We start from the raw sequence: 24,138 nt of genomic DNA, 5'->3' as shown, positions 1-24,138 counted from the left end.
GCTTTACGGTGACACAATGATCCATGAACTCCTGTAGAGCCAGGAGGAGGCGGGGCCACTGAGCATGTGTGTTTATTGTCTTTCATTCACTCCGGCTCTGAAGGTTCTTGGTGCTGCATTACAATGACACAATGATCCATGAGCTCCTGCAGAGCCAGGAAGAGGCGGGGCCACTGCACATGTGTGTTTATTGTCTTTCATTCACCCCGGCTCTGAAGGTTCTTGGTGCTGCATTATGGTGACACAATGATCCATGAGCTCCTGCAGAGCCAGGAAGAGGCGGGGCCACTGTGCATGTGTGTTTATTGTCTTTCATTCACCCTGGCTCTGAAGGTTCTTGGTGCTGCATTACGGTGACACAATGATCCATGAGCTCCTGCAGAGCCAGGAGGAGGCGGGGCCACTGCACATGTGTGTTTATTGTCTTTCATTCACCCCGGCTCTGAAGGTTCTTGGTGCTGCATTACGGTGATACCACATGATCCATGAACTCCTGCAGAGCCAGGAGGAGGCGGGGCCACTGCACATGTGTGTTTATTGTCTTTCATTCACCCCGGCTCTGAAGGTTCTTGGTGCTGCATTACGGTGACACAATGATCCATGAACTCCTGCAGAGCCAGGAGGAGGCGGGGCCACTGCACATGTGTGTTTATTGTCTTTCATTCACCCCGGCTCTGAAGGTTCTTGGTGCTGCATTACGGTGACACAATGATCCATGAGCTCCTGCAGAGCCAGGAGGAGGCGGGGCCACTGTACATGTGTGTTTATTGTCTTTCATTCACCCTGGCTCTGAAGGTTCTTGGTGCTGCATTACGGTGACACAATGATCCATGAACTCCTGCAGAGCCAGGAGGAGGCGGGGCCACTGTGCATGTGTGTTTATTGTCTTTCATTCACCCCGGCTCTGAAGGTTCTTGGTGCTGCATTACGGTGACACAATAATCCATGAACTCCTGCAGAGCCAGGAGGAGGCGGGGCCACTGAACATGTGTGTTTATTGTCTTTCATTCACCCTGGCTCTGAAGGTTCTTGGTGCTGCATTATGGTGACACAATGATCCATGAACTCCTGCAGAGCCAGGAGGAGGCGGGGCCACTGCACATGTGTGTTTATTGTCTTTCATTCACCCTGGCTCTGAAGGTTCTTGGTGCTGCATTACGGTGACACAATGGTCCATGAGCTCCTGCAGAGCCAGGAGGAGGCGGGGACACTGCACATGTGTGTTTATTGTCTTTCATTCTCCCTGGCTCTGAAGGTTCTTGGTGCGGCGTGACGGTGACACAATGATCCATGAGCTCCTGCAGAGCCAGGAGGAGGCGGGGCCACTGTGCATGTGTGTTTTTTGTCTTTCATTCACCCCGGCTCTGAAGGTTCTTGGTGCTGCATTACGGTGACACAATGATCCATGAGCTCCTGCAGAGCCAGGAAGAGGCGGGGCCACTGTGCATGTGTGTTTATTGTCTTTCATTTACCCCTGCTCTGAAGGTTCTTGGTGCTGCATTACGGTGACACAATGATCCATGAGCTCCTGCAGAGCCAGGAAGAGGCGGGGCCACTGTGCATGTGTGTTTATTGTCTTTCTTTCACCCCGGCTCTGAAGATTCTTGGTGCTGCATTACGGTGACGCAATGGTCCATGAGCTCCTGCAGTGCCAGGAGGAGGCGGGGCCACTGTGCATGTGTGTTATTGTCTTTCATTCACCCTGGCTCTGAAGGTTATTGGTGCTGCATTACAGTGACACAATGATCCATGAGCTCCTGCAGAGCCCGAAGGAGGCGGGGCCACTGCACATGTGTTTTTATTGTCTTTCTTTCACCCCGGCTCTGAAGATTCTTGGTGCTGCATTACGGTGACACAATGATCCATGAGCTCCTGCAGTGCCAGGAGGAGGCGGGGCCACTGTGCATGTGTGTTATTGTCTTTCATTCACCCTGGCTCTGAAGGTTATTGGTGCTGCATTACAGTGACACAATGATCCATGAGCTCCTGCAGAGCCAGGAAGAGGCGGGGCCACTGTGCATGTGTGTTTATTGTCTTTCATTCACCCTGGCTCTGAAGGTTCTTGGTGCTGCATTACGGTGACACAATGATCCATGAGCTCCTGCAGAGCCAGGAGGAGGCGGGGCCACTGCACATGTGTGTTTATTGTCTTTCATTCACCCCGGCTCTGAAGGTTCTTGGTGCTGCATTATGGTGACACAATGATCCATGAGCTCCTGCAGAGCCAGGAAGAGGCGGGGCCACTGTGCATGTGTGTTTATTGTCTTTCATTCACCCTGGCTCTGAAGGTTCTTGGTGCTGCATTACGGTGACACAATGATCCATGAGCTCCTGCAGAGCCAGGAGGAGCCGGGGCCACTGCACATGTGTATTTATTGTCTTTCATTCACCCCGGCTCTGAAGGTTCTTGGTGCTGCATTACGGTGATACCACATGATCCATGAACTCCTGCAGAGCCAGGAGGAGGCGGGGCCACTGCACATGTGTGTTTATTGTCTTTCATTCACCCCGGCTCTGAAGGTTCTTGGTGCTGCATTACGGTGACACAATGATCCATGAACTCCTGCAGAGCCAGGAGGAGGCGGGGCCACTGCACATGTGTGTTTATTGTCTTTCATTCACCCCGGCTCTGAAGGTTCTTGGTGCTGCATTACGGTGACACAATGATCCATGAGCTCCTGCAGAGCCAGGAGGAGGCGGGGCCACTGCACATGTGTGTTTATTGTCTTTCATTCACCCTGGCTCTGAAGGTTCTTGGTGCTGCATTACGGTGACACAATGATCCATGAACTCCTGCAGAGCCAGGAGGAGGCGGGGCCACTGTGCATGTGTGTTTATTGTCTTTCATTCACCCCGGCTCTGAAGGTTCTTGGTGCTGCATTACGGTGACACAATAATCCATGAACTCCTGCAGAGCCAGGAGGAGGCGGGGCTACTGAACATGTGTGTTTATTGTCTTTCATTCACCCTGGCTCTGAAGGTTCTTGGTGCTGCATTATGGTGACACAATGATCCATGAGCTCCTGCAGAGCCAGGAGGAGGCGGGGCCACTGTGCATGTGTGTTTATTGTCTTTCATTCACCCCGGCTCTGAAGGTTCTTGGTGCTGCATTACGGTGACACAATGATCCATGAGCTCCTGCAGAGCCAGGAAGAGGCGGGGCCACTGTGCATGTGTGTTTATTGTCTTTCATTTACCCCTGCTCTGAAGGTTCTTGGTGCTGCATTACGGTGACACAATGATCCATGAGCTCCTGCAGAGCCAGGAAGAGGCGGGGCCACTGTGCATGTGTGTTTATTGTCTTTCTTTCACCCCGGCTCTGAAGATTCTTGGTGCTGCTTTACGGTGACGCAATGGTCCATGAGCTCCTGCAGTGCCAGGAGGAGGCGGGGCCACTGTGCATGTGTGTTATTGTCTTTCATTCACCCTGGCTCTGAAGGTTATTGGTGCTGCATTACAGTGACACAATGATCCATGAGCTCCTGCAGAGCCAGGAGGAGGTGGGGCCACTGCACATGTGTGTTTATTGTCTGTCATTCACCCCGGCTCTGAAGGTTCTTGGTGCTGCATTACGGTGACACAATGATCCATGAACTCCTGCAGAGCCAGGAGGAGGCGGGGCCACTGCACATGTGTGTTTATTGTCTTTCATTCACCAGGGCTCTGAAGGTTCTTGGTGCTGCATTACGGTGACACAATGATCCATGAGCTCCTGCAGAGCCCGAAGGAGGCGGGGCCACTGCACATGTGTGTTTATTGTCTTTCTTTCACCCCGGCTCTGAAGGTTCTTGGTGCTGCATTACGGTGACACAATGATCCATGAGCTCCTGCAGAGCCAGGAGGAGGCGGGGCCACTGTGCATGTGTGTTTATTGTCTTTCATTCACTCCGGCTCTGAAGGTTCTTGGTGCTGCATTACGGTGACACAATGATCCATGAACTCCTGCAGAGCCAGGAGGAGGCGGGGCCACTGCACATGTGTGTTTATTGTCTTTCTTTCACCCCGGCTCTGAAGGTTCTTGGTGCTGCATTACGGTGACACAATGATCCATGAACTCCTGTAGAGCCAGGAGGCGGCGGGGCCACTGCACATGTGTGTTTATTGTCTTTCATTCTCCCCGGCTCTGAAGGTTCTTGGTGCGGCGTGACGGTGACACAATGATCCATGAGCTCCTGCAGAGCCAGGAAGAGGCGGGGCCACTGCACATGTGTGTTTATTGTCTTTCATTCTCCCTGGCTCTGAAGGTTCTTGGTGCTGCAATATGGTGAAACAATGATCCATGAGCTCCTGCAGAGCCAGGAAGAGGCGGGGCCACTGTGCATGTGTGTTTATTGTCTTTCATTCACTCCGGCTCTGAAGGTTCTTGGTGCTGCATTACGGTGACACAATGATCCATGAACTCCTGCAGAGCCAGGAGGAGGCGGGGCCACTGCACATGTGTGTTTATTGTCTTTCATTCTCCCTGGCTCTGAAGGTTCTTGGTGCTGCAATATGGTGAAACAATGATCCATGAGCTCCTGCAGAGCCAGGAAGAGGCGGGGACACTGCGCATGCGTGTTTATTGTCTTTCTTTCACCCCGGCTCTGAAGGTTCTTGGTGCTGCATTACGGTGACACAATGATCCATGAACTCCTGCAGAGCCAGGAAGAGGCGGGGCCACTGCACATGTGTGTTTATTGCCTTTCATTCTCCCCGGCTCTGAAGGTTCTTGGTGCTGCATTACGGTGACACAATGATCCATGAGCTCCTGCAGAGCCAGGAAGAGGCGGGGCCACTGCACATGTGTGTTTATTGTCTTTCATTCTCCCTGGCTCTGAAGGTTCTTGGTGCTGCATTATGGTGACACAATGATCCATGAACTCCTGCAGAGCCAGGAGGAGGCGGGGCCACTGCACATGTGTGTTTATTGTCTTTCATTCTCCCCGGCTCTGAAGGTTCTTGGTGCGGCGTGACGGTGACACAATGATCCATGAACTCCTGCAGAGCCAGGAGGAGGCGGGGCCACTGCACATGTGTGTTTATTGTCTTTCATTCACCCCGGCTCTGAAGGTTCTTGGTGCTGCATTACGGTGACACAATGATCCATGAGCTCCTGCAGAGCCAGGAGGAGGCGGGGCCACTGCACATGTGTGTTTATTGTCTTTCATTCTCCCCGGCTCTGAAGGTTCTTGGTGCTGCATTACGGTGACACAATGATCCATGAACTCCTGCAGAGCCAGGAGGAGGCGGGGACACTGCACATGTGTGTTTATTGTCTTTCATTCTCCCCGGCTCTGAAGGTTCTTGGTGCGGCGTGACGGTGACACAATGATCCATGAGCTCCTGCAGAGCCAGGAAAAGGCGGGGCCACTGAGCATGTGTGTTTATTGTCTTTCATTCACCCTGGCTCTGAAGGTTCTTGGTGCTGCATTACGGTGACACAATGATCCATGAGCTCCTGCAGAGCCAGGAGGAGGCGGGGCCACTGCACATGTGTGTTTATTGTCTTTCATTCAACCCTGCTCTGAAGGTTCTTGGTGCTGCATTACGGTGACACAATGATCCATGAGCTCCTGCAGAGCCAGGAGGAGGCGGGGCCACTGTGCATGTGTGTTTATTGTCTTTCATTCACTCCGGCTCTGAAGGTTCTTGGTGCTGCATTACGGTGACACAATGATCCATGAGCTCCTGCAGTGCCAGGAGGAGGCGGGGCCACTGTGCATGTGTTTATTGACTTTCATTCACCCCGGCTCTGAAGGTTCTTGGTACTGCATTACGGTGACACAATGATCCATGAACTCCTGCAGAGCCAGGAGGAGGCGGGGCCACTGCACATGTGTGTTTATTGTCTTTCTTTCACCCCGGCTCTGAAGGTTCTTGGTGCTGCATTACGGTGACACAATGATCCATGAACTCCTGCAGAGCCAGGAGGAGGCGGGGCCACTGCACATGTGTGTTTATTGTCTTTCTTTCACCCCGGCTCTGAAGGTTCTTGGTGCTGCATTACGGTGACACAATGATCCATGAACTCCTGCAGAGCCAGGAAGAGGCGGGGCCACTGCACATGTGTGTTTATTGTCTTTCATTCTCCCTGGCTCTGAAGGTTCTTGGTGTGGCGTGACGGTGACACAATGATCCATGAACTCCTGCAGAGCCAGGAGGAGGCGGGGCCACTGCACATGTGTGTTTATTGTCTTTCTTTCACCCCGGCTCTGAAGGTTCTTGGTGCTGCATTACGGTGACACAATGATCCATGAACTCCTGCAGAGCCAGGAAGAGGCGGGGCCACTGCACATGTGTGTTTATTGTCTTTCATTCTCCCTGGCTCTGAAGGTTCTTGGTGCTGCATTACGGTGACACAATGATCCATGAGCTCCTGCAGAGCCAGGAGGAGGCGGGGCCACTGCACATGTGTGTTTATTGTCTTTCATTCACCCCGGCTCTGAAGGTTCTTGGTGCTGCATTACGGTGACACAATGATCCATGAGCTCCTGCAGAGCCAGGAGGAGGCGGGGCCACTGCACATGTGTGTTTATTGTCTTTCTTTCACCCCGGCTCTGAAGGTTCTTGGTGCTGCATTACGGTGACACAATGATCCATGAGCTCCTGCAGAGCCAGGAGGAGGCGGGGCCACTGCACATGTGTGTTTATTGTCTTTCTTTCACCCCGGCTCTGAAGGTTCTTGGTGCTGCAATATGGTGACACAATGATCCATGAGCTCCTGCAGAGCCAGGAGGAGGCGGGGACACTGCGCATGCGTGTTTATTGTCTTTCTTTCACCCCGGCTCTGAAGGTTCTTGGTGCTGCATTACGGTGACACAATGATCCATGAACTCCTGCAGAGCCAGGAGGAGGCGGGGCCACTGTGCATGTGTGTTTATTGTCTTTCATTCACCCTGGCTCTGAAGGTTCTTGGTGCTGCATTACGGTGACACCACATGATCCATGAACTCCTGCAGAGCCAGGAGGAGGCGGGGCCACTGCACATGTGTGTTTATTGTCTTTCATTCTCCCCGGCTCTGAAGGTTCTTGGTGCTGCAATATGGTGACACAATGATCCATGAACTCCTGCAGAGCTAGGAGGAGGCGGGGCCACTGCACATGTGTGTTTATTGTCTTTCATTCTCCCCGGCTTTGAAGGTTCTTGGTGCTGCATTACGGTGACACAATGATCCATGAACTCCTGCAGAGCCAGGAAGAGGCGGGGCCACTGCACATGTGTGTTTATTGTCTTTCATTCACCAGGGCTCTGAAGGTTCTTGGTGCTGCATTACGGTGACACCACATGATCCATGAACTCCTGCAGAGCCAGGAGGAGGCGGGGCCACTGCACATGTGTGTTTATTGTCTTTCATTCTCCCCGGCTCTGAAGGTTCTTGGTGCTGCAATATGGTGACACAATGATCCATGAACTCCTGCAGAGCTAGGAGGAGGCGGGGCCACTGCACATGTGTGTTTATTGTCTTTCATTCTCCCCGGCTTTGAAGGTTCTTGGTGCTGCATTACGGTGACACCACATGATCCATGAACTCCTGCAGAGCCAGGAGGAGGCGGGGCCACTGTGCATGTGTGTTTATTGTCTTTCATTCACCCCGGCTCTGAAGGTTCTTGGTGCTGCATTACGGTGACACAATGATCCATGAACTCCTGCAGAGCCAGGAGGAGGCGGATTGTATACTCAACTCAATATATCAAAATGCGGCTGTATATTTAACGCCATTAACCCCGTTTTGTTTAACATGTTTACCGCTAATAAAAAATGTTTTGAAAACAATGCACTTTTTCTCCAAAGTTTTCCCATTGGTGAATTCTCACGTCTTATCAATAAAAGCCACCAGCCAGCAAGAAAATACGAAGAATAATTTCCACAGTACCTTTTCACCCAGTTGTTGGTACTTTTTCAATGTCAGAGTGATGAAAAGTTATCTTAAACAGAAGATGAAAATGATCTCCAAGGAGAAAAGTCGGAAGGGAAAGTGAATTGGATGGGCCCGTTTTCTGCTCTTCCCGAATACTGCTACCCCCAGGACCGTAATAACTGTGATAACCATCAGAAGTATTCATAGCATCCCTGCTATTCCAACACACTGAGGATCTTTCCGATTCCCCCCTCTCAGAGACATTGGAATGGTCCTTTTCAGTGAGGATTTCACCCATTCCCAGGCTCTGAGCGGCTGTCACAAGTAAAGCAGCTATTGTCTCAAACAACCACATGGGGTCAGGGATTAGCTAAAAACACACCTAATGAACACACTCCAGGTCATTGAGACGGGTAGCCTGTGTTTAAAGGATTAGATAGCAGCTGAGAGGTCAGGTGACGTGTTTCATTCAATGTGTGAGAAATGAGCTGCTAATGCTCCCACTCTGTGCATCTTGCAGGAATTTCCAGGGAAATGGCTGTCTCTGGGCACTCTGTACTCCAAATAAACCTGCAGTATTGGGAATTTATATATAGCTGCAGATTACAATGCATTTCTGTATAAAGAACATTCCATGAGAAAAGGACATGTGGGACTATGTTCATTACAACACAATAAAACAATTGGAATTTCATGACGTTCTGTTGGGCGTGGGGTGGTGTTAGAAGCTGTTCTGGGCAGCTAAGGGTGATGTTATGAAAGAATAACTAATATGCATTGTATGAAAAAAATAACGTCCATCCGGATCTGATAGGTTGTTTAATGAAATGGCTTCGATGGGTTGGCAGAAATCACACGTTTTGGAAAAGACAACGCGCTACATCTGCTCTCTCTGTATATAAATTATATAAATGTACATTTATTCTGCAGTGAATAGAGATGGTCAGTCATATGCTGTAACTGTGGCTTGCATGCTAGTTGTATGCATTGTATGTGAGATCTCCCGGGGCCAGAGCTTCCGGAAAAGACAACGTGCTACATCTGCTCTCTCTGTATATAAATTATATAAATGTACATTTATTCTGCAGTGAATAGAGATGGTCAGTCATATGCTGTAACTGTGGCTTGCATGCTAGTTGTATGCATTGTATGTGAGATCTCCCGGGGCCAGAGCTTCCGGAAAAGACAACGCGCTACATCTGCTCTCTCTGTATATAAATTATATAAATGTACATTTATTCTGCAGTGAATAGAGATGGTCAGTCATATGCTGTAGTAAGGCTTGCATGCTACTTGTATGCAGTGTATGTGAGATCTCCCGGGGCCAGAGCTTCCGGAAACATTAACCACTTCAGGACCAGAGCAATTTTCACATATCAGTGCTGCACCCATTCATTCACCAATAACTTCATTACTACTTATCACAACTAAATGATTTGTATATTGTTTTTTTTTTCAGGACAGATTAAGACTTTTAGTGGGTTATATTTTTGTTTAGTAATTACTTTATTTTCTATGCGTTTTAAAGGAAAATAAGGGGAAAAAAATAGAAAAAAAAAACACATTATTTCTCCATTTACAACCAATATAGCTTTACAATGAAGAGAGATAACTGTACGATAAACCTACAAATTTGATTTCCTCATCCATCCTGGTTATTACAACATTTAGATGTCTGGTGACAATATTGTATTTGGAAATAAAGGTCTTTTTCTCTTTTGTGTTTTTGCTTTTTTGTGATACACTATCAATAATTATAAGACTTATTTGCAAAAATAATGGCAATATACCCTCAATGCATACATATTTAAAAAGTCAAGTTCCTAAGGTAACAAAATATGTATTTTCTTTTATATTCTGTCATTGTTTTCATTTTACAAGTCTTTCATTTTGGTACAGAATATGCAAAAATGTAATTGTTTTTGATTCAGTTTGTGACTAAAAAAATATACCCAAGACACGGGCCTCAACCCTAAAACTCTCAAAATCTATTCTACTATTTATCATGGTTAAAATGTTACCACGTACAGTATGTCTCTTGCACTTTTTCTAAAACTTTCCCAAGTTTGAAAAATGACTTTTAATGTTGGATTGGATATGTCCTTTTTATGTGACGCGGGTCTAACCTTTAAGGCTCAACACACACCATACAATCTTGGTTGTTCAATCTTACCACTTTCATGTAGTACAAGAGCTTATCCAATCAATCTTTCAAGGTATTATCAATCTGTTGGCCCTTATATTACATAGATTTGGTAAATCTGTACAACCAAGATTGTATGGTGTGTGTTGAGCTTAAGACACACCAAAATGTTTTCATGTTTACAACTCCTCACGGTGACAATGATTCCACATGTCCCTCATTTAGTAACAAACTGGCGGTGCTCTCTCCACAAATACACTGGATGTTTATAAATGTCCAGTTGTCATCAAGTGCTTTTTAAAACATCACTCCAGACATGGTTTTTAAATAGGCATTTTGATAGAACACGTATTTAAATGAATAATGCATAAAAAAATGGAATAAAATTTGGCAGTGTTTTTTATTTTATTTTAAAGAAAATGAAAATTCCAGCTGCACTAATTCATGCATCCTCCTCGGCGACCTACAGCTGCCTGCTCATGCCCAATCAGTGTGAAACACTCCCCCTCCAGTCACATGGGCCTGCAATGGGAAGAGTCATCAGCTGATGTCACGCCTACCTGCCGACTGTTAGCCTATCACAGAAGTCTGTTTTTATCAGGGAGTCACGACTTTGGACATTTGGGAAAGGGAGGGGGGGGGAGTGAGAAGTTGCGGGTTATGGGTGGGGGGGGGGAGTGAGAAGTTTCGGGTTATGGGGGAGGATCTACTAACCGGTAGATCGGGAATTTTCTTTTCTTATTTTGTAAAAAACAGCAATGCCTCTTACCTTAAAGAAAACATTTCCTGCTTAATATATTTTAAATAATTTATTATTGAATGCGTAGTAAGCGGCAGCGTGTGATCCTGCAGATGATTCGCCAAGAGCCAGAGAAGTTGCATTTTTTTAAAAAGAAAATAAACAAACAATGGCATGTCACATTCCCCCCCCCCCCCCCCCTTCTAATTCCAGGCATCCTTTGGTTTTGGCACTGTGAGCAGGTTCCAGGTCGTGCTGAAAAAGGAAATCTTCACCTCCATAAAGCTTTTCAGCAAATGGAAGCATGAACTCACTTTTGAACCAGAAACAGCGGCAGAAGCGCCTGACCTGGGGTACAGAGAAGCAGCACTGGACTGTTACTCAGTGGCCCAAAGTACTTTTTTTCGGATGAAAGCAACTTTTACATGTCATTCGGAAATCAAGGTGCCAGAGTCTGGAGGAAGACTGGGGAGAGGGAAATGCCAAAATGCCTGAAGTCCAGTGTCAAGTACCCACAGTCAGTGATGGTCTGGGGTGCCATGTCAGCTGCTGGTGTTTGTCCACTGTGTTTTATCAAGGGCAGGGTCAATGCAGCTAGCTATCAGGAGATTTTGGAGCACTTCATGCTTCCATTTGCTGAAAAGCTTTATGGAGATGAAGATTTCATTTTTCAGCACGACCTGGCACCTGCTCACAGTGCCAAAACCACTGGTAAATGGTTTACTGACCATGGTATTACTGTGCTCAATTGGCCTGCCAACTCTCCTGACCTGAACCCCATAGAGAATCTGTGGGATATTGTGAAGAGAAAGTTGAGAGACGCAAGACCCAACACTCTGGATGAGCTTAAGGCCGCTATCGAAGCATCCTGGGCCTCCATAACACCTGAGCAGTGCCGCAGGCTGATTGCCTCCATGCCATGCCGCATTGAAGCAGTCATTTCTGCAAAAGGATTCCCGACCAAGTATTGAGTGCATAACTGAACATAATTATTTGAAGGTTGACTTTTTTTGTTTTAAAAACACTTTTCTTTTATTGGTCGGATGAAATATGCTAATTTTATGAGATAGGAAATTTGGGTTTTCATGAGCTGTATGCCAAAATCATCAATATTAAAACAATAAAAGGCTTGAACTACTTCAGTTGTGTGTAATGAATCTAAAATATATGAAAGTCTAATGTTTATCAGTACATTACACAAAATAATGAACTTTATCACAATATGCTAATTTTTTGAGAAGATCCTGTATATAGATATATATTGTTTTAATTCTCCTCTAATTAGTGACAGAGTTTAAGAGATAACAGCAGCTAAACCTACAATGAAAAGAAAAAGAGAAAACAGGGGATTTGATGACGCTGTTGGTCAATCTTGAAATGAAAGCACAGAGCTGCAAGACATGCAATCTCCGTGGGACAAATATAGGGCTGTCCCTTCCTTGACATCGGGGACAGTTGGCAAGTGCGGAAACATCTCTCCTGGGAATACTACAAATAAAAAGCTATGAAGGCCCTTTCTCCCTGTGTTCACCCCGTCCTCACACATTCATATTCCAAACTTTGCTGCATTCCTGACTAGGCCTGTCTCCCCCGGTGACATCAGTCATTGTGACAGCAGGTGGAGGGGGGCCTCAGACCTTCAGGTGAGGATCGGAGGACAGTTACTACTGAGGAATTGCTTTACTAAAGTGGAGGAATGGAATATGAGAGGTATAGCGTGTCTACTCCTCCCCACAGCCACCGCTAAGGACACCCCCATTCATAACCCAGCCACCAACAATTATATCATTAACTCCTCCGGCACTGCCTTCCAGCCCAAAGCCATTCAGCAGTGAAAAGAATTTCCTTCCACCACAGTGCGCGCAGTTAAATAACCGCACAGCTCCTTAGACCGTGTCACCATGTCATCCTGGCACTCTGCTTAACCCCTGCTATGCCGACAGGACGGCAGAGAGCCGGTCGGAGAAAGAAGAAGGGTTAAGAAGCCATTTCCCCGACCGGCTGAGCTGAGCTGCCCCATGCTGCTTTTTGCCAAAAAGGATTTCTCAGTAATAAGTGGGAATGTGGTGGACTTTCTTAGGGGTTTGCCTGGGGGCCAGTAGAGTGAGATAACGCCCCATCCCCCCCCTCTATCCCGCTGGGCTGTGGACAGACACTGTCTCTGCTCATCACATGGACTATAAGGGACCTGATGAGATATTGATGGCACTCGATGTCCACGACGAGACGAGACGAGGGGGGGGGGGGGGGGACATTAATCCAGCCTCATTATTCATGTGTCCAGACCACGCAGACAAAAATTGCACGATACTCCCTGCTGGATCCAAAAACACACAAAAAAGAGATGGTTCTAATTAAAAAAAAAATACAAAAATAAAAAACAACCTCCCATCTTTTTGTCAGTTTATTTTATAACACAGCGACCCAACATTATGCAAGTAAAGCTTTGAATTTTGACATATGCTTAAGACCAGATAGAGAGACACCTGCACAACTTTCATCTCGCTGGATTCTTTTATTTTTTGCTGTGGTTACAGAAGTGGAAAAAAAAAAAAACCTCCAGAATGATTTGATTTAATTAATTTAAGAAAAAAACAAAAAATTGCAAGAACAGCAAGGAAGGGAGACTTAGTTATTCATTTCAATGTGTTTTTGGTTCCCACTACAGCGCAAATTCGTGCATCTAAAAATGAAAAAATCAACAAAAAGGATTTTTGAATAAAAATTCCCCTTTGTAAATGGCAGATTGTGTTGCAATAATCTATTCATCTATAGGCTGAAGTGAAGCAGAGAGAGGCAGAGAGAGCTCCCCAGTTCCACTCATCATGTGTGACTGCAGTCCTGGTGATTATGCCGCTGCCGCTGCAATAATAATAAATGCTTGTGAATGGAGACAACAATATCGCCAGCGCCTCTGTCTCTAATGTATTTTATACACCTCCTACAATTAAACAGTCTTCATCCTTTTACACTTTTCACCTCCTCCAGGAACAGAATGAAAAGGTGTCCTTCGAACGTGGAACGCCAGCGCCTTATTCTACACGCTACTTAATTATTACAAATTCCATGGATGTTGTTCTATCTGCCACTGAAATACTGTACCCTGTATAGAGTAACATCATTTTATACAAATTCATAGCCTACCTCCATGTCAATTCACTTCTGGGCACCGCTACATCGTTACGCACATCTGGGGGGAGGGGGAGATTCATTTATATTTAATTTGATTATTTTATTAAAAAAATAAAATGATGAATATGTTCTTAAATAATGGGTAAACGATGGTTTGGCTTTATTTAAAAAAAAATAAATAGATGAGACGAGGATAGACTTTCTCACGGATTGTCAGCCAACGTTTCAGGCGCTAAATTAGCTAAAACAAATATTGGAATGAAGCGTAGAAGCTATAAAGAACAATATTTGCGACTGTACGCGGCACTTGAGTTAGTGTCACCTGCCTTGTAGCTAAGTAGTAGAAATTACGCGACCTTATAAAATATGCACATAATATCAAGCTGACAATTTTTAACCCATCGTGGTCCATGCTGGGGGGGGGGGGGGGGGGGGGAAGAACTGATGTGTTTTAATAACAAGTAAAAAAAAAAATCTCCTGTGGAATTTTTTTGGGGCGTTGTGAAATAAGCGGTATTGAGAGGTCTGCGTTGGGAAGTAAATTCGAAGCTGTGCTTGTTATAATTTCACATCAGATGAATCAGACGCAGCCATGTGTTGTGTTCCGACGCGTGTCGAGGAATCCATAGAATAATCTGCCGGTTGGGACAATTTGCCGGATGGGGTTGGCAAACATTGAGCGCGATGCTGGGGGGAGGGATGGGGGGGTGACCCAAAATATTCCTCTCACCCCCCAAAAAATTCAAACCCTCCCAAATAAACAGCTTATCGTTTACGGAAACGCGTTACAATACAGTCTGGTGGTGTCGGTGTATTTGGGCGAGCGGCGGAGTCTAACGCCGCGGTCGTCCCGCAGACCACTACTGGGCCCGTCGGACAATCTGTGAACCAAGCGTAGATTGTAGTAACTCATTGCAACCCGTCCCCACACACACCAACCAATCCCCACCGACCTCCCGTCCTTCCCACCAAATCGCATGAGAATGGGCCCTTCAGGTTCGGGGGGCTCCAGGACATTATTGAATAACCCCCCTTCCCAGCATTGCATGGAATGACATTACAGGACATGCTGGAATGGTGACTATATCCCACTTCCCAGAGAGGGAATACAGAGGGAAATGCTGAGGCCAGAGAGAGACATGCTGTGGCCGGAGAGGTTACTTCTGTCCAGGAATGAGAGTGTGGAGAGCCCTGTCCCCCCTCCCCTCTCCGGAGAGCAGGCTGCACAAGCAGGGGAGGTGTACAAAGAGCTGGCAGGCATGTCTCTCTGTGATATTCCAGGCAGGGTACAATGTTAAGAAGCCACCACTAGTCGCCCCCAGTGCACCTTATAGTCTCTCCTCTTTTTGTCTCTGGTGCAGATTAAACGTCACGTCCGTACTTGAACTTGAATTTTATCCCATTGTACAGAGACAGCCCCAGCCATAGAGAGACAGAGAGCTCCAGAGAAGCAGGACTCCGCCATCTTCACATCCCCCTCCCCTCTCCCAGTGGCAGTGCCAGGCAGCGGGCTCACCACCCGGCACATACTCACCTCTCACTCTCTCTCTTCTGGGCAGTTTCTATTCATCCTTCTTCTGCTGATTGTGACTGGTGAGGGTGGCATTGATGGGCACCGCGGACTCCGGACTGGGCACAGCAGCCACTTGGTAACTTCAGGAGGATCGCAGCTCGCGGGGCTCAGTTTTTCTTCTTCTTCTTTTTTTGCTGTTTTGAGTTCTTTCTTTTTGTTGGACGTTTGAATCGCTTCGCGGAGGAAGAGAAGCCGCAGAGGAAGGTGGCAGAGCGCAGGTCTCCGGGCGATGCCACTGTAAATGCCAAGGCAATGTCCCGCCGCAAGCAAGGGAACCCGCAGCACTTGTTACAGAGGGAGCCCATCGCACGTAAGTCTGCCCGTCTGGGGGGCATCAGGAGGGAAGGGGGACCTGCAGAGATTGGGGAAAACTTCTGCAACACATGTGCAACAATTCTGACAGCAGCAGAGAGAAGCAACTCCCCCGGTCTCCCAGCGGCGAGCTTCCCTGATAAGCAGCTGCACAGGTCTGTCCTCAGGCTTCACAGCTCTATCCTCTGGCTGCACAGGTCTGTCCTCAGGCTTCATAGCTCTATCCTCTGGCTGCACAGGTCCGTCCTCAGGCTGAACAGGTTTATTCTCAGGCTGCACAGGTCTGTCCTCAGGCTTCATAGCTCAGGATGCAGAGCTCTGTCCTCAGGCTGCACAGGTTTATTCTCAGGCTGAACAGGTCTGTCCTCAGGCTTCATAGCTCAGGCTGCACAGCTCTGTCCTCAGGCTGCACAGGTGTATTCTCAGGCTGCACAGGTCTATCCTCAGGCTTCATACCTCTATCCTCTGGCTGCACAGGTCTGTCCTCAAGCTTCATAGCTCAGGCTGCACAGGTCTCTCCTCAAGCTTCATAGCTCAGGCTGCACAGGTTTATTCTCAGGCTGCACAGGTCTATCCTCAGGCTTCATAGCTCTGTCCTCAGGCTGCACAGGTCTGTCCTCAGGCTTCATAGCTCAGGCTGCACAGCTCTGTCCTCAGGCTGCACATGTTTATCAAGGTCTATCCTCAGGCTGCACAGTGCACAGGTCTATCCTCAGGCTGCACAGTGCACAGGTCTATCCTCAGGCTTCATAGCTCTGTTCTCAGGCTGCACAGGTGTATCCTCAGGCTGCACAGGTCTGTCCTCAGACTTCACAGCTCTGTCCTCAAGCTGCACTTCTCTATCCTCAGGCTTCATGGCTCTGTCCTCACGCTGCACAGCTCTATCCTCAGGCTTCATGGCTCTGTCCTCAGGCTTTAGAGTTCTATCTTCAGGCTACACAGGTCTATCCTCAGACTTCACATCTCTATCCTCAGGCTTCACTTCTCTGTCCTTAGTAACATTGCCCCTGTACTGACCACTGGTCACAAGTTTATAGTGTGTAACCTTCAGCGTCCAATGACAGGAGATCACTATGGCATAGTATATAGCTCTCTCACCATCACATACTATGCCACTACTGCTCATCAGGACCCTCCACTCAGTGGCTGGGAGGCACTCGTGTCCCTGGACAGTATATTATAATATTGGCAGCCATGCCTTTATCAGACTCCCCCACTTCGTTCACTTCACTTTCATTTTCACTTTGTCATTTAATCAGCACAAATGCCCCCCCCTCCCCCTTCCTCCGTTAGCCGGGGGTTCTGCAGATCTCCTGTCCAGTGCTTTGCAATTTTATTTCTGGTTTTATTGCAGATGTGCGACGTTGTGCATGAGTGACCTGATCCAATGCAGAGCTGTGCATGTTTCATTCAGTGGCAGATCACGGACTGGTGCCCCCCCCCCCCCCTGCAGTGGCCTGGGCAATGCATGTGTCATTCTGTGGCAGATCACGGACTGGTGTCCCCCCCCCCCCCTGCAGTGGCCTGGGCAATGCATGTGTCATTCTGTGGCTGGTGTCTCCCCCCCCCCCCCCCCCTCCAGTGGCCTGGGCAATGCATGTGTCATTCTGTGGCTGGTGTCCCCCCCCCCCTCCAGTGGCCTGGGCAATGCATGTGTCATTCTGTGGCTGGTGTCCCCCCCCCCTGCAGTGGCCTGGGCAATGCATGTGTCATTCTGTGGCTGGTGTCTCCCCCCCCCCCCTCCAGTGGCCTGGGCAATGCATGTGTCATTCTGTGGCTGGTGTCCCCCCCCCCCCCTGCAGTGGCCTGGGCAATGCATGTGTCATTCTGTGGCAGATCACGGACTGGTGTCCCCCTGCAGTGGCCTGGGCTATGCATGTGTCATTCTGTGGAAGATCACGGACTGGTGCCCCCCCCCCCCCCTGCAGTGGCCTGGGCAATGCATGTGTCATTCTGTGGCAGATCACAGACTGGTGTCCCCCTGCAGTGGCCTGGGCAATGCATGTGTCATTCTGTGGCAGATCACAGACTGGTGTCCCCCTGCAGTGGCCTGGGCAATGCATGTGCCATTCACTGGCAGATCACGGACTGGTGTCCCCCTGCAGTGGCCTGGGCAATGCATGTGTCCAGTGGCAGATCACGGACTGGTGTCCCCCCCCCCCCCACCCTTCAGTGGCCTGGACTTGGGGATGTGAAAATGTGCAGTTAGTTGTGAGGCAGAGCGATGGAGGGAGCTGATCCTGGACAGGCTGGCGAGAGCTAATGACAAACACATGCTTATAACAGTACAGCAACTGAGTGGTTGTAAAATGGAAATGCAACCAAACTGGCAGCACAGTCTGGGAAGGGAGGAGGGGGGGAGGGGGTGCAGGTTTATCAGGAAGAGAGGTAGACATCACTCACATGGGACAAAATCCTTATTTTCAGTTATTGCCAGGAAAGGCAGCCCCATGTACCCCCTCTTACCTGACTGATGCCCATGTGGGTTCAGTGTTGGGGCACCACTATAGGCCTGGAATACTTCTATGGAGTGGCAGCTGACTGCCTAGCAGAGAAGCCTCAGCCTTAATCTATCAGTTATTAAAAAGTTTGGCAAGTAAGCCGGTGTGAGAAGACCCTTCCAAGCAAAGGCCACAACTCCTGAATACCTACAGAAATACCCCGGTATTCTGCTGCTTGAGAGGGAGCCGTGTCATTATCACTAATTACATACATCATCTTCCCGGGCCTTCGCTTCTGCAGGTGATCAAATATTATGGCAAACATGAAGACGTACGTTATGCCAAGTGCCTATCGGTGACTTGCAAGCCTTGTGTACTGGCCAGGGTGTACTGACTATGCCTTGTGTACTGGCCAGGGTGTACTGACCATGCCTTGTGTACTGACCAGGGTGTACTGACCATGCCTTGTGTACTGACCAGGGTGTACTGACCATGCCTTGTGTACTGACCATGCCTTGTGTACTGACCATGGTGTACTGACCATGCCTTGTGTACTGACCATGCCTTGTGTACTGGCCAGGGTGTACTGACCGTGCCTTATGTACTGGCCAGGGTGTACTGACCATGCCTTGTGTACTGACCAGGGTGTACTGACCATGCCTTGTGTACTGACCAGGGTGTACTAACCATGCCTTGTGTACTGACCAGGGTGTACTGACCATGCCTTGTGTACTGACCATGCCTTGTGTACTGACCATGGTGTACTGACCATGCCTTGTGTACTGACCATGCCTTGTGTACTGACCAGGGTGTACTGACCATGCCTTGTGTACTGACCATACCTTGTGTACTGACCATGCCTTGTGTACTGACCAGGGTGTACTGACCATGCCTTGTGTACTGACCATGCCTTGTGTACTGACCATGGTGTACTGACCATGCCTTGTGTACTGACCATGCCTTGTGTACTGACCAGGGTGTACTGACCATGCCTTGTGTACTGACCATGCCTTGTGTACTGACCATGGTGTACTGACCATACCTTGTGTACTGACCATGCCTTGTGTACTGGCCAGGGTGTACTGACCATGCCTTGTGTACTGACCAGGGTGTACTGACCATGCCTTGTGTACTGACCAGGGTGTACTGACCATGCCTTGTGTACTGGCCAGGGTGTACTGACCATGCCTTATGTACTGGCCATGGTGTACTGACCATGCCTTGTGTACTGACCATGCCTTGTGTACTGGCCAGGGTGTACTGACCATGCCTTGTGTACTGACCAGGGTGTACTGACCATGCCTTGTGTACTGGCCAGGGTGTACTGACCATGCCTTGTGTACTGACCAGGGTGTACTGACCATGCCTTGTGTACTGGCCATGGTGTACTGACCATGCCTTGTGTACTGACCAGGGTGTACTGACCATGCCTTGTGTACTGGCCAGGGTGTACTGACCATGCCTTGTGTACTGACCAGGGTGTACTGACCATGCCTTGTGTACTGACCAGGGTGTACTGACCATGCCTTGTGTACTGACCAGGGTGTACTGACCATGCCTTGTGTACTGGCCATGGTGTACTGACCATGCCTTGTGTACTGACCAGGGTGTACTGACCATGCCTTGTGTACTGGCCAGGGTGTACTGACCATACCTTGAGGTACAACCCCACAGAATGGCAGGTCCTAAAGCCCAGCCCTGGCCCACAGAGCTTGCAGTCGAATGACGAGTGGAGCAGTGAAACAATTTGACTCCAGATTGTAGAGAGTGTGTGTGAGGTTTGCGTCTGCAGAACATTGTGATGTAGAGGAATATGGCCCATCACAGACGCCAAGGATCATGCTGGCTGTAATTGTTTACAGATCATTGGGGAACTTGCCTGGAGTATTGCTATTCTCCAAAACAAAACAGCAACTTTGTAACACGTAGAACGTCTATAGACCTCTGGCTGTTTATTATCTATTAGTGTGTATGAATGCAGGCAATGCATATACTTCTGTGTTGCTGCACAAGTACCAGTGAAAAAAGCCACCACTTTAGTGAAGTATATATAGTGCATTGGCCCCAGATGAGTGAAATCTATTGTTATATATGAATATTTATAGAATTGCAATGGGGGTTTGCACTGAAGATAGGCTGCAGGGAAGTCCTCATTGCAGCTTGTGTGAAGGCAGTGGGGGCTGGTGCCTGGTTCACTGTGTCCGTGGGAGCTTGTTCCTGGTTGCCTTTGTCTGTGGGGTAAAGTGGGAGCTTGTTCCTGGTTCCCTGTGTCTGTGGGGTAAAGTGGGACCTTGTTCCTGGTTCCCTGTGTCTGTGGGGTAAAGTGGGACCTTGTTCCTGGTTGCCTGTGTCTGTGGGGTAAAGTGGGAGCTTGTTCCTGGTTCCCTGTGTCTGTGGGGGCTTGTGTCCTGTTCCCTGTGTCCGTGGGAACTTGTTCCTGGTTTTCTGTGTCTGTGGGGTAAAGTGGGAGCTTTTTCCTGGTTCCCTGTGTCTGTGGGGTAAAGTGGGACCTTGTTCCTGGTTCCCTGTGTCTGTGGGGTAAAGTGGGAGCTTTTTCCTGGTTCCCTGTGTCTGTGGGGTAAAGTGGGAGCTTTTCCCCTGTTTTCTGTGTCTGTGGGGTAAAGTGGGAGCTTGTTCCTGGTTCCCAGTGTCTGTGGGGTAAAGTGTGAGCTTTTCCCTGGTTTTCTGTGTCTGTGATGTAAAGTGTGAGCTTTTCCCCTGTTTTCTGTGTCTGTGGGGTAAAGTGGGAGCTTGTTACTGGTTCCCTGTGTCTGTGGGATGAAGTAGGAGCTTGTTCCTGGTTCCCTGTGTCTGTGGGGTAAAGTGGGAGCTTGTTCCTGGTTTTCTGTGTCTGTGGGGTAAAGTGGGAGCTTGTTCCTGGTTCCCTGTGTCTGTGGGGTAACTGGGGACAGGGGGGAACTCCGGAGCAGAACGTGAGAAGAGGTAATCGGAGAGACGCCTGAGCTCTCCTCGCTTTCCCGCCCACAGCTGGGGTCTGCGAGCCGCTGCCTCCTTCCCCTCTGCATCCCGACTCCTGGAAGCCTGTGAAATAAAGTACAGTAGCCTAATCTCCAGCGTATTCCCCCGGCAGGCGCTCTGCTGCTCTCGTCTGGGGCTCAGCCAGCCCGGGAGAGCCGGCAGAATATTTATGGAAGATTTTAACAAATTTAAATAAATAAATATATATAGGGATATATTAGGGTCTCTCCCCTCCCCTGTCTGGCGGGGAGCAGCCGTCCTTTCTGCTGCATGCCGTTCCTCGCTGCCTTCCTCTCTTTATTTCAGGGGAATTTCTCTCTAATGACTTAGATTTTCTTTTCTTTCATTTATTGTGTTTTTGTATTGGAGGTTCGCTCAGTTGCTTCAGCTCACAGCTTGTATTTTTTCCCTATTTTGAAACAGAAAGGCGAAGAGTTGGGATCTGTGCTGTCAGAGGATGAGATGGTTTATGAGCGTTTTTGTGTGTTAGGCAGATGCTGTAATGATGTGCAGATGATTGCTATGCAATATTTATATTGGTAAGGGCTGCATCTGCTGCTGCTTTTTACAAAATATCTGGTCAGTATCTCAGTATTATTTGGGTATTTCTGGATTTTTTGTGGGGCTGATGATTCGAAAGCCATAGGGGTTTATATTTTGGGGGGTTGCTATTGAGATTTGTCTCCCAGGGAAGCACCAGGACGCAGATCAGGTAAGTATATTTGCTCTTTACATACTCCTGATCTGAGATCTATTGATCATTGCTTTTTTGAAATGACATCACTGGTTGTAATTTGAATATTCATGGCAGTTGTTTGGCACCCTGAGTAACCCTTTCCCTGCCACAACCCTGACTGGCTGCACTGCCTATTGGGTGCTTTACATTTCTCTGTGCAGGACCTGGATTGTGTGCGGTGAGAATTGTATGAGAAATCGTTAGTGAAGTGGCCTTGATGTCAGGCCATGAGTTTCTGTAGGCAGTAATGTCGAGGTGTCAGTCTAGTGCAGGTTTTTCAGTGTTGGAGAATGCATAGCATTGGCGTTACACCATAGCTACACCTGCATGAATTGTGACAGCTGATTCAAAAAGAAATGAAGGTTTTTTTGTGCTCGGTGGGTAACAGAAAATTTGATTCATTATATCAGCTTGTTTTCTGCAGAGCCAAAAAAATATCAAAATGCGCCCATCCTTTTTTTTATTTTTATATAATCCCCGTGGTGCTTTTCAAATGCACTGCTTGGCCTGTTTAGATTTTTTTTTACTTATTTGCATTTAAGAATATCTTGCAACATCCTTGACAAGTGTCTAAAATACATTTAAAATCAGTGTTTTAGCTGTAACTCAATCAGGACGTACTTATTTCTTTTTTTGGTCTGTGATACACAAGACTGCACACCAGGATACAAAAGTAGAAGCGGAAAGTAAAATGGCAGCTGGACTTGGGGTGTTCCCCCCCAGGGATTACAAAATGATGCAAATTAGGAGGAAAGGCTGGGTGTTCCTCTGTTAGGGTTACTGTTGTTGTGATGTCACGATTTTGCTGTTGGGGGGTTTGCAGGAGAGAATTGGGTGGAATAAGCAGAGCAGTCTGTAACTTCGTTATATTCTGTTATTGGGCATCAGACTGGGCTGTAGAGAGATGCAGCGTGCACCGCTACTGTTATGCATTGGACTATAGTGACATCTCTAAAGCAAACAACAGCACATGCTAGACACACTCTCTACTACGGGAGAGCTACAGGCAGCTGGCAGACCTGAAAGGGTCGCTCGCCGTCCTGCCGATCATAAAAAAATATCAACAATTTTACCCTGCTTGCTAAAGAGGGAGAAACGATTGGATCAGGTCTGGGGCAAGAGGGGCCAGTGAGGCAACATGCTGATAGCTTAGCATGAAAATTCCTGCAGATGTATTTCAGAGAGTAGTCCAACCAGTTTTTATTGTTTATTGTTGAAAAGCCCTCTGGTTTGTGTTATATCGGAATCTGAAGACCGAGAGTTTCTCTCCCTTTACTATGATAGACGTTCTCGTCTTATAGGCTTCCACTCAGTGGATTTTACCTGTATCTCCCCCTTTACCACGATAGACATTCTCGTCTTATAGGCTTCCACTCAGTGGATTTTACCTGTATCTCTCCTTTACTATGATAGACGTTCTCGACTTATAGGCTCTACTCAGTGGATTGTACCTGTATCTCCCCCTTTACCACGATAGACGTTCTCGACTTATAGGCTCTACTCAGTGGATTTTACCTGTATCTCCCCCTTTACCACGATAGACATTCTCGTCTTATAGGCTTCCAGTCAGTGGATTTTACCTGTATCTCCCCCTTTACCACGATAGACATTCTCGTATTATAAGCTTCCAGTCAGTGGATTTTACCCGTATCTCCTCCTTTACCACGATAGACATTCTCGTATTATAAGCTTCCAGTCAGTGGATTTTACCTGTATCTCTCCCTTTACCACGATAGACATTCTCCCCTTATAGGCTTCCACTCAGTGGATTTTACCTGTATCTCCCCCTTTACCACGATAGACATTCTTGTCTTATAGGCTTCCACTCAATGGATTTTACCTGTATCTCCCCCTTTACCACGATAGACATTCTTGTCTTATAGGCTTCCACTCAACAAAAAAAAGTCTACCTGCAACACGACTCGTCTTTCCTTCTTTTTAAATAGTCCATTTATTTTAGTTGAAAAGAAGAGTGTAGGAATTGAGACCGGGCCCATATTAGGCCCTATGTATGAAGTAGTCGCCCAAAGCTTATGGGACGAGAGGCCTACACAGAAGTATCGTCCCGTTTGCCCCATGCCTCGGACTTTAGTCACATTCATCCAAAATGGACGTTTTTATTCTATATCTCTTATCCTATAATTAGCACATTTTGAGGTGTTAATTTACACAAGGCCTTACAATGCATGAGGGAGCTGCAGTTAATGTTAACCGAGTGACATGCTATTTTCTTTCATCTGAAGGT

At 48.2% G+C, this 24,138-nt stretch overlaps 1 protein-coding gene across 3 annotated transcripts in view; it reads left to right on the top strand.

Annotated features, from left to right (window-relative positions):
• The first annotated feature begins 15,285 nt into the window (after positions 1-15,285).
• BCL11B (BCL11 transcription factor B) overlaps positions 15,286-24,138 on the top strand; it is a 206,300-nt gene continuing 197,447 nt past the window's right edge. For all 3 annotated transcript variants that reach the window (XM_068254791.1, XM_068254792.1, XM_068254790.1), the window contains exon 1: positions 15,286-15,735. In XM_068254791.1, the coding sequence (XP_068110892.1) occupies positions 15,678-15,735 (58 nt within the window). In that variant the 5' untranslated portion in view covers positions 15,286-15,677. The remainder of the gene's footprint in view (positions 15,736-24,138) is intronic.

The sequence above is a fragment of the Hyperolius riggenbachi genome, chromosome 9 (genome assembly GCF_040937935.1).
Source record: "Hyperolius riggenbachi isolate aHypRig1 chromosome 9, aHypRig1.pri, whole genome shotgun sequence".
In the NCBI taxonomy this organism is placed as follows: Eukaryota; Metazoa; Chordata; class Amphibia; order Anura; family Hyperoliidae; genus Hyperolius; species Hyperolius riggenbachi.
The sequence above is the reverse complement of the archived record's forward strand: the minus strand, read 5'-3'. Positions and strand labels throughout refer to the sequence as shown.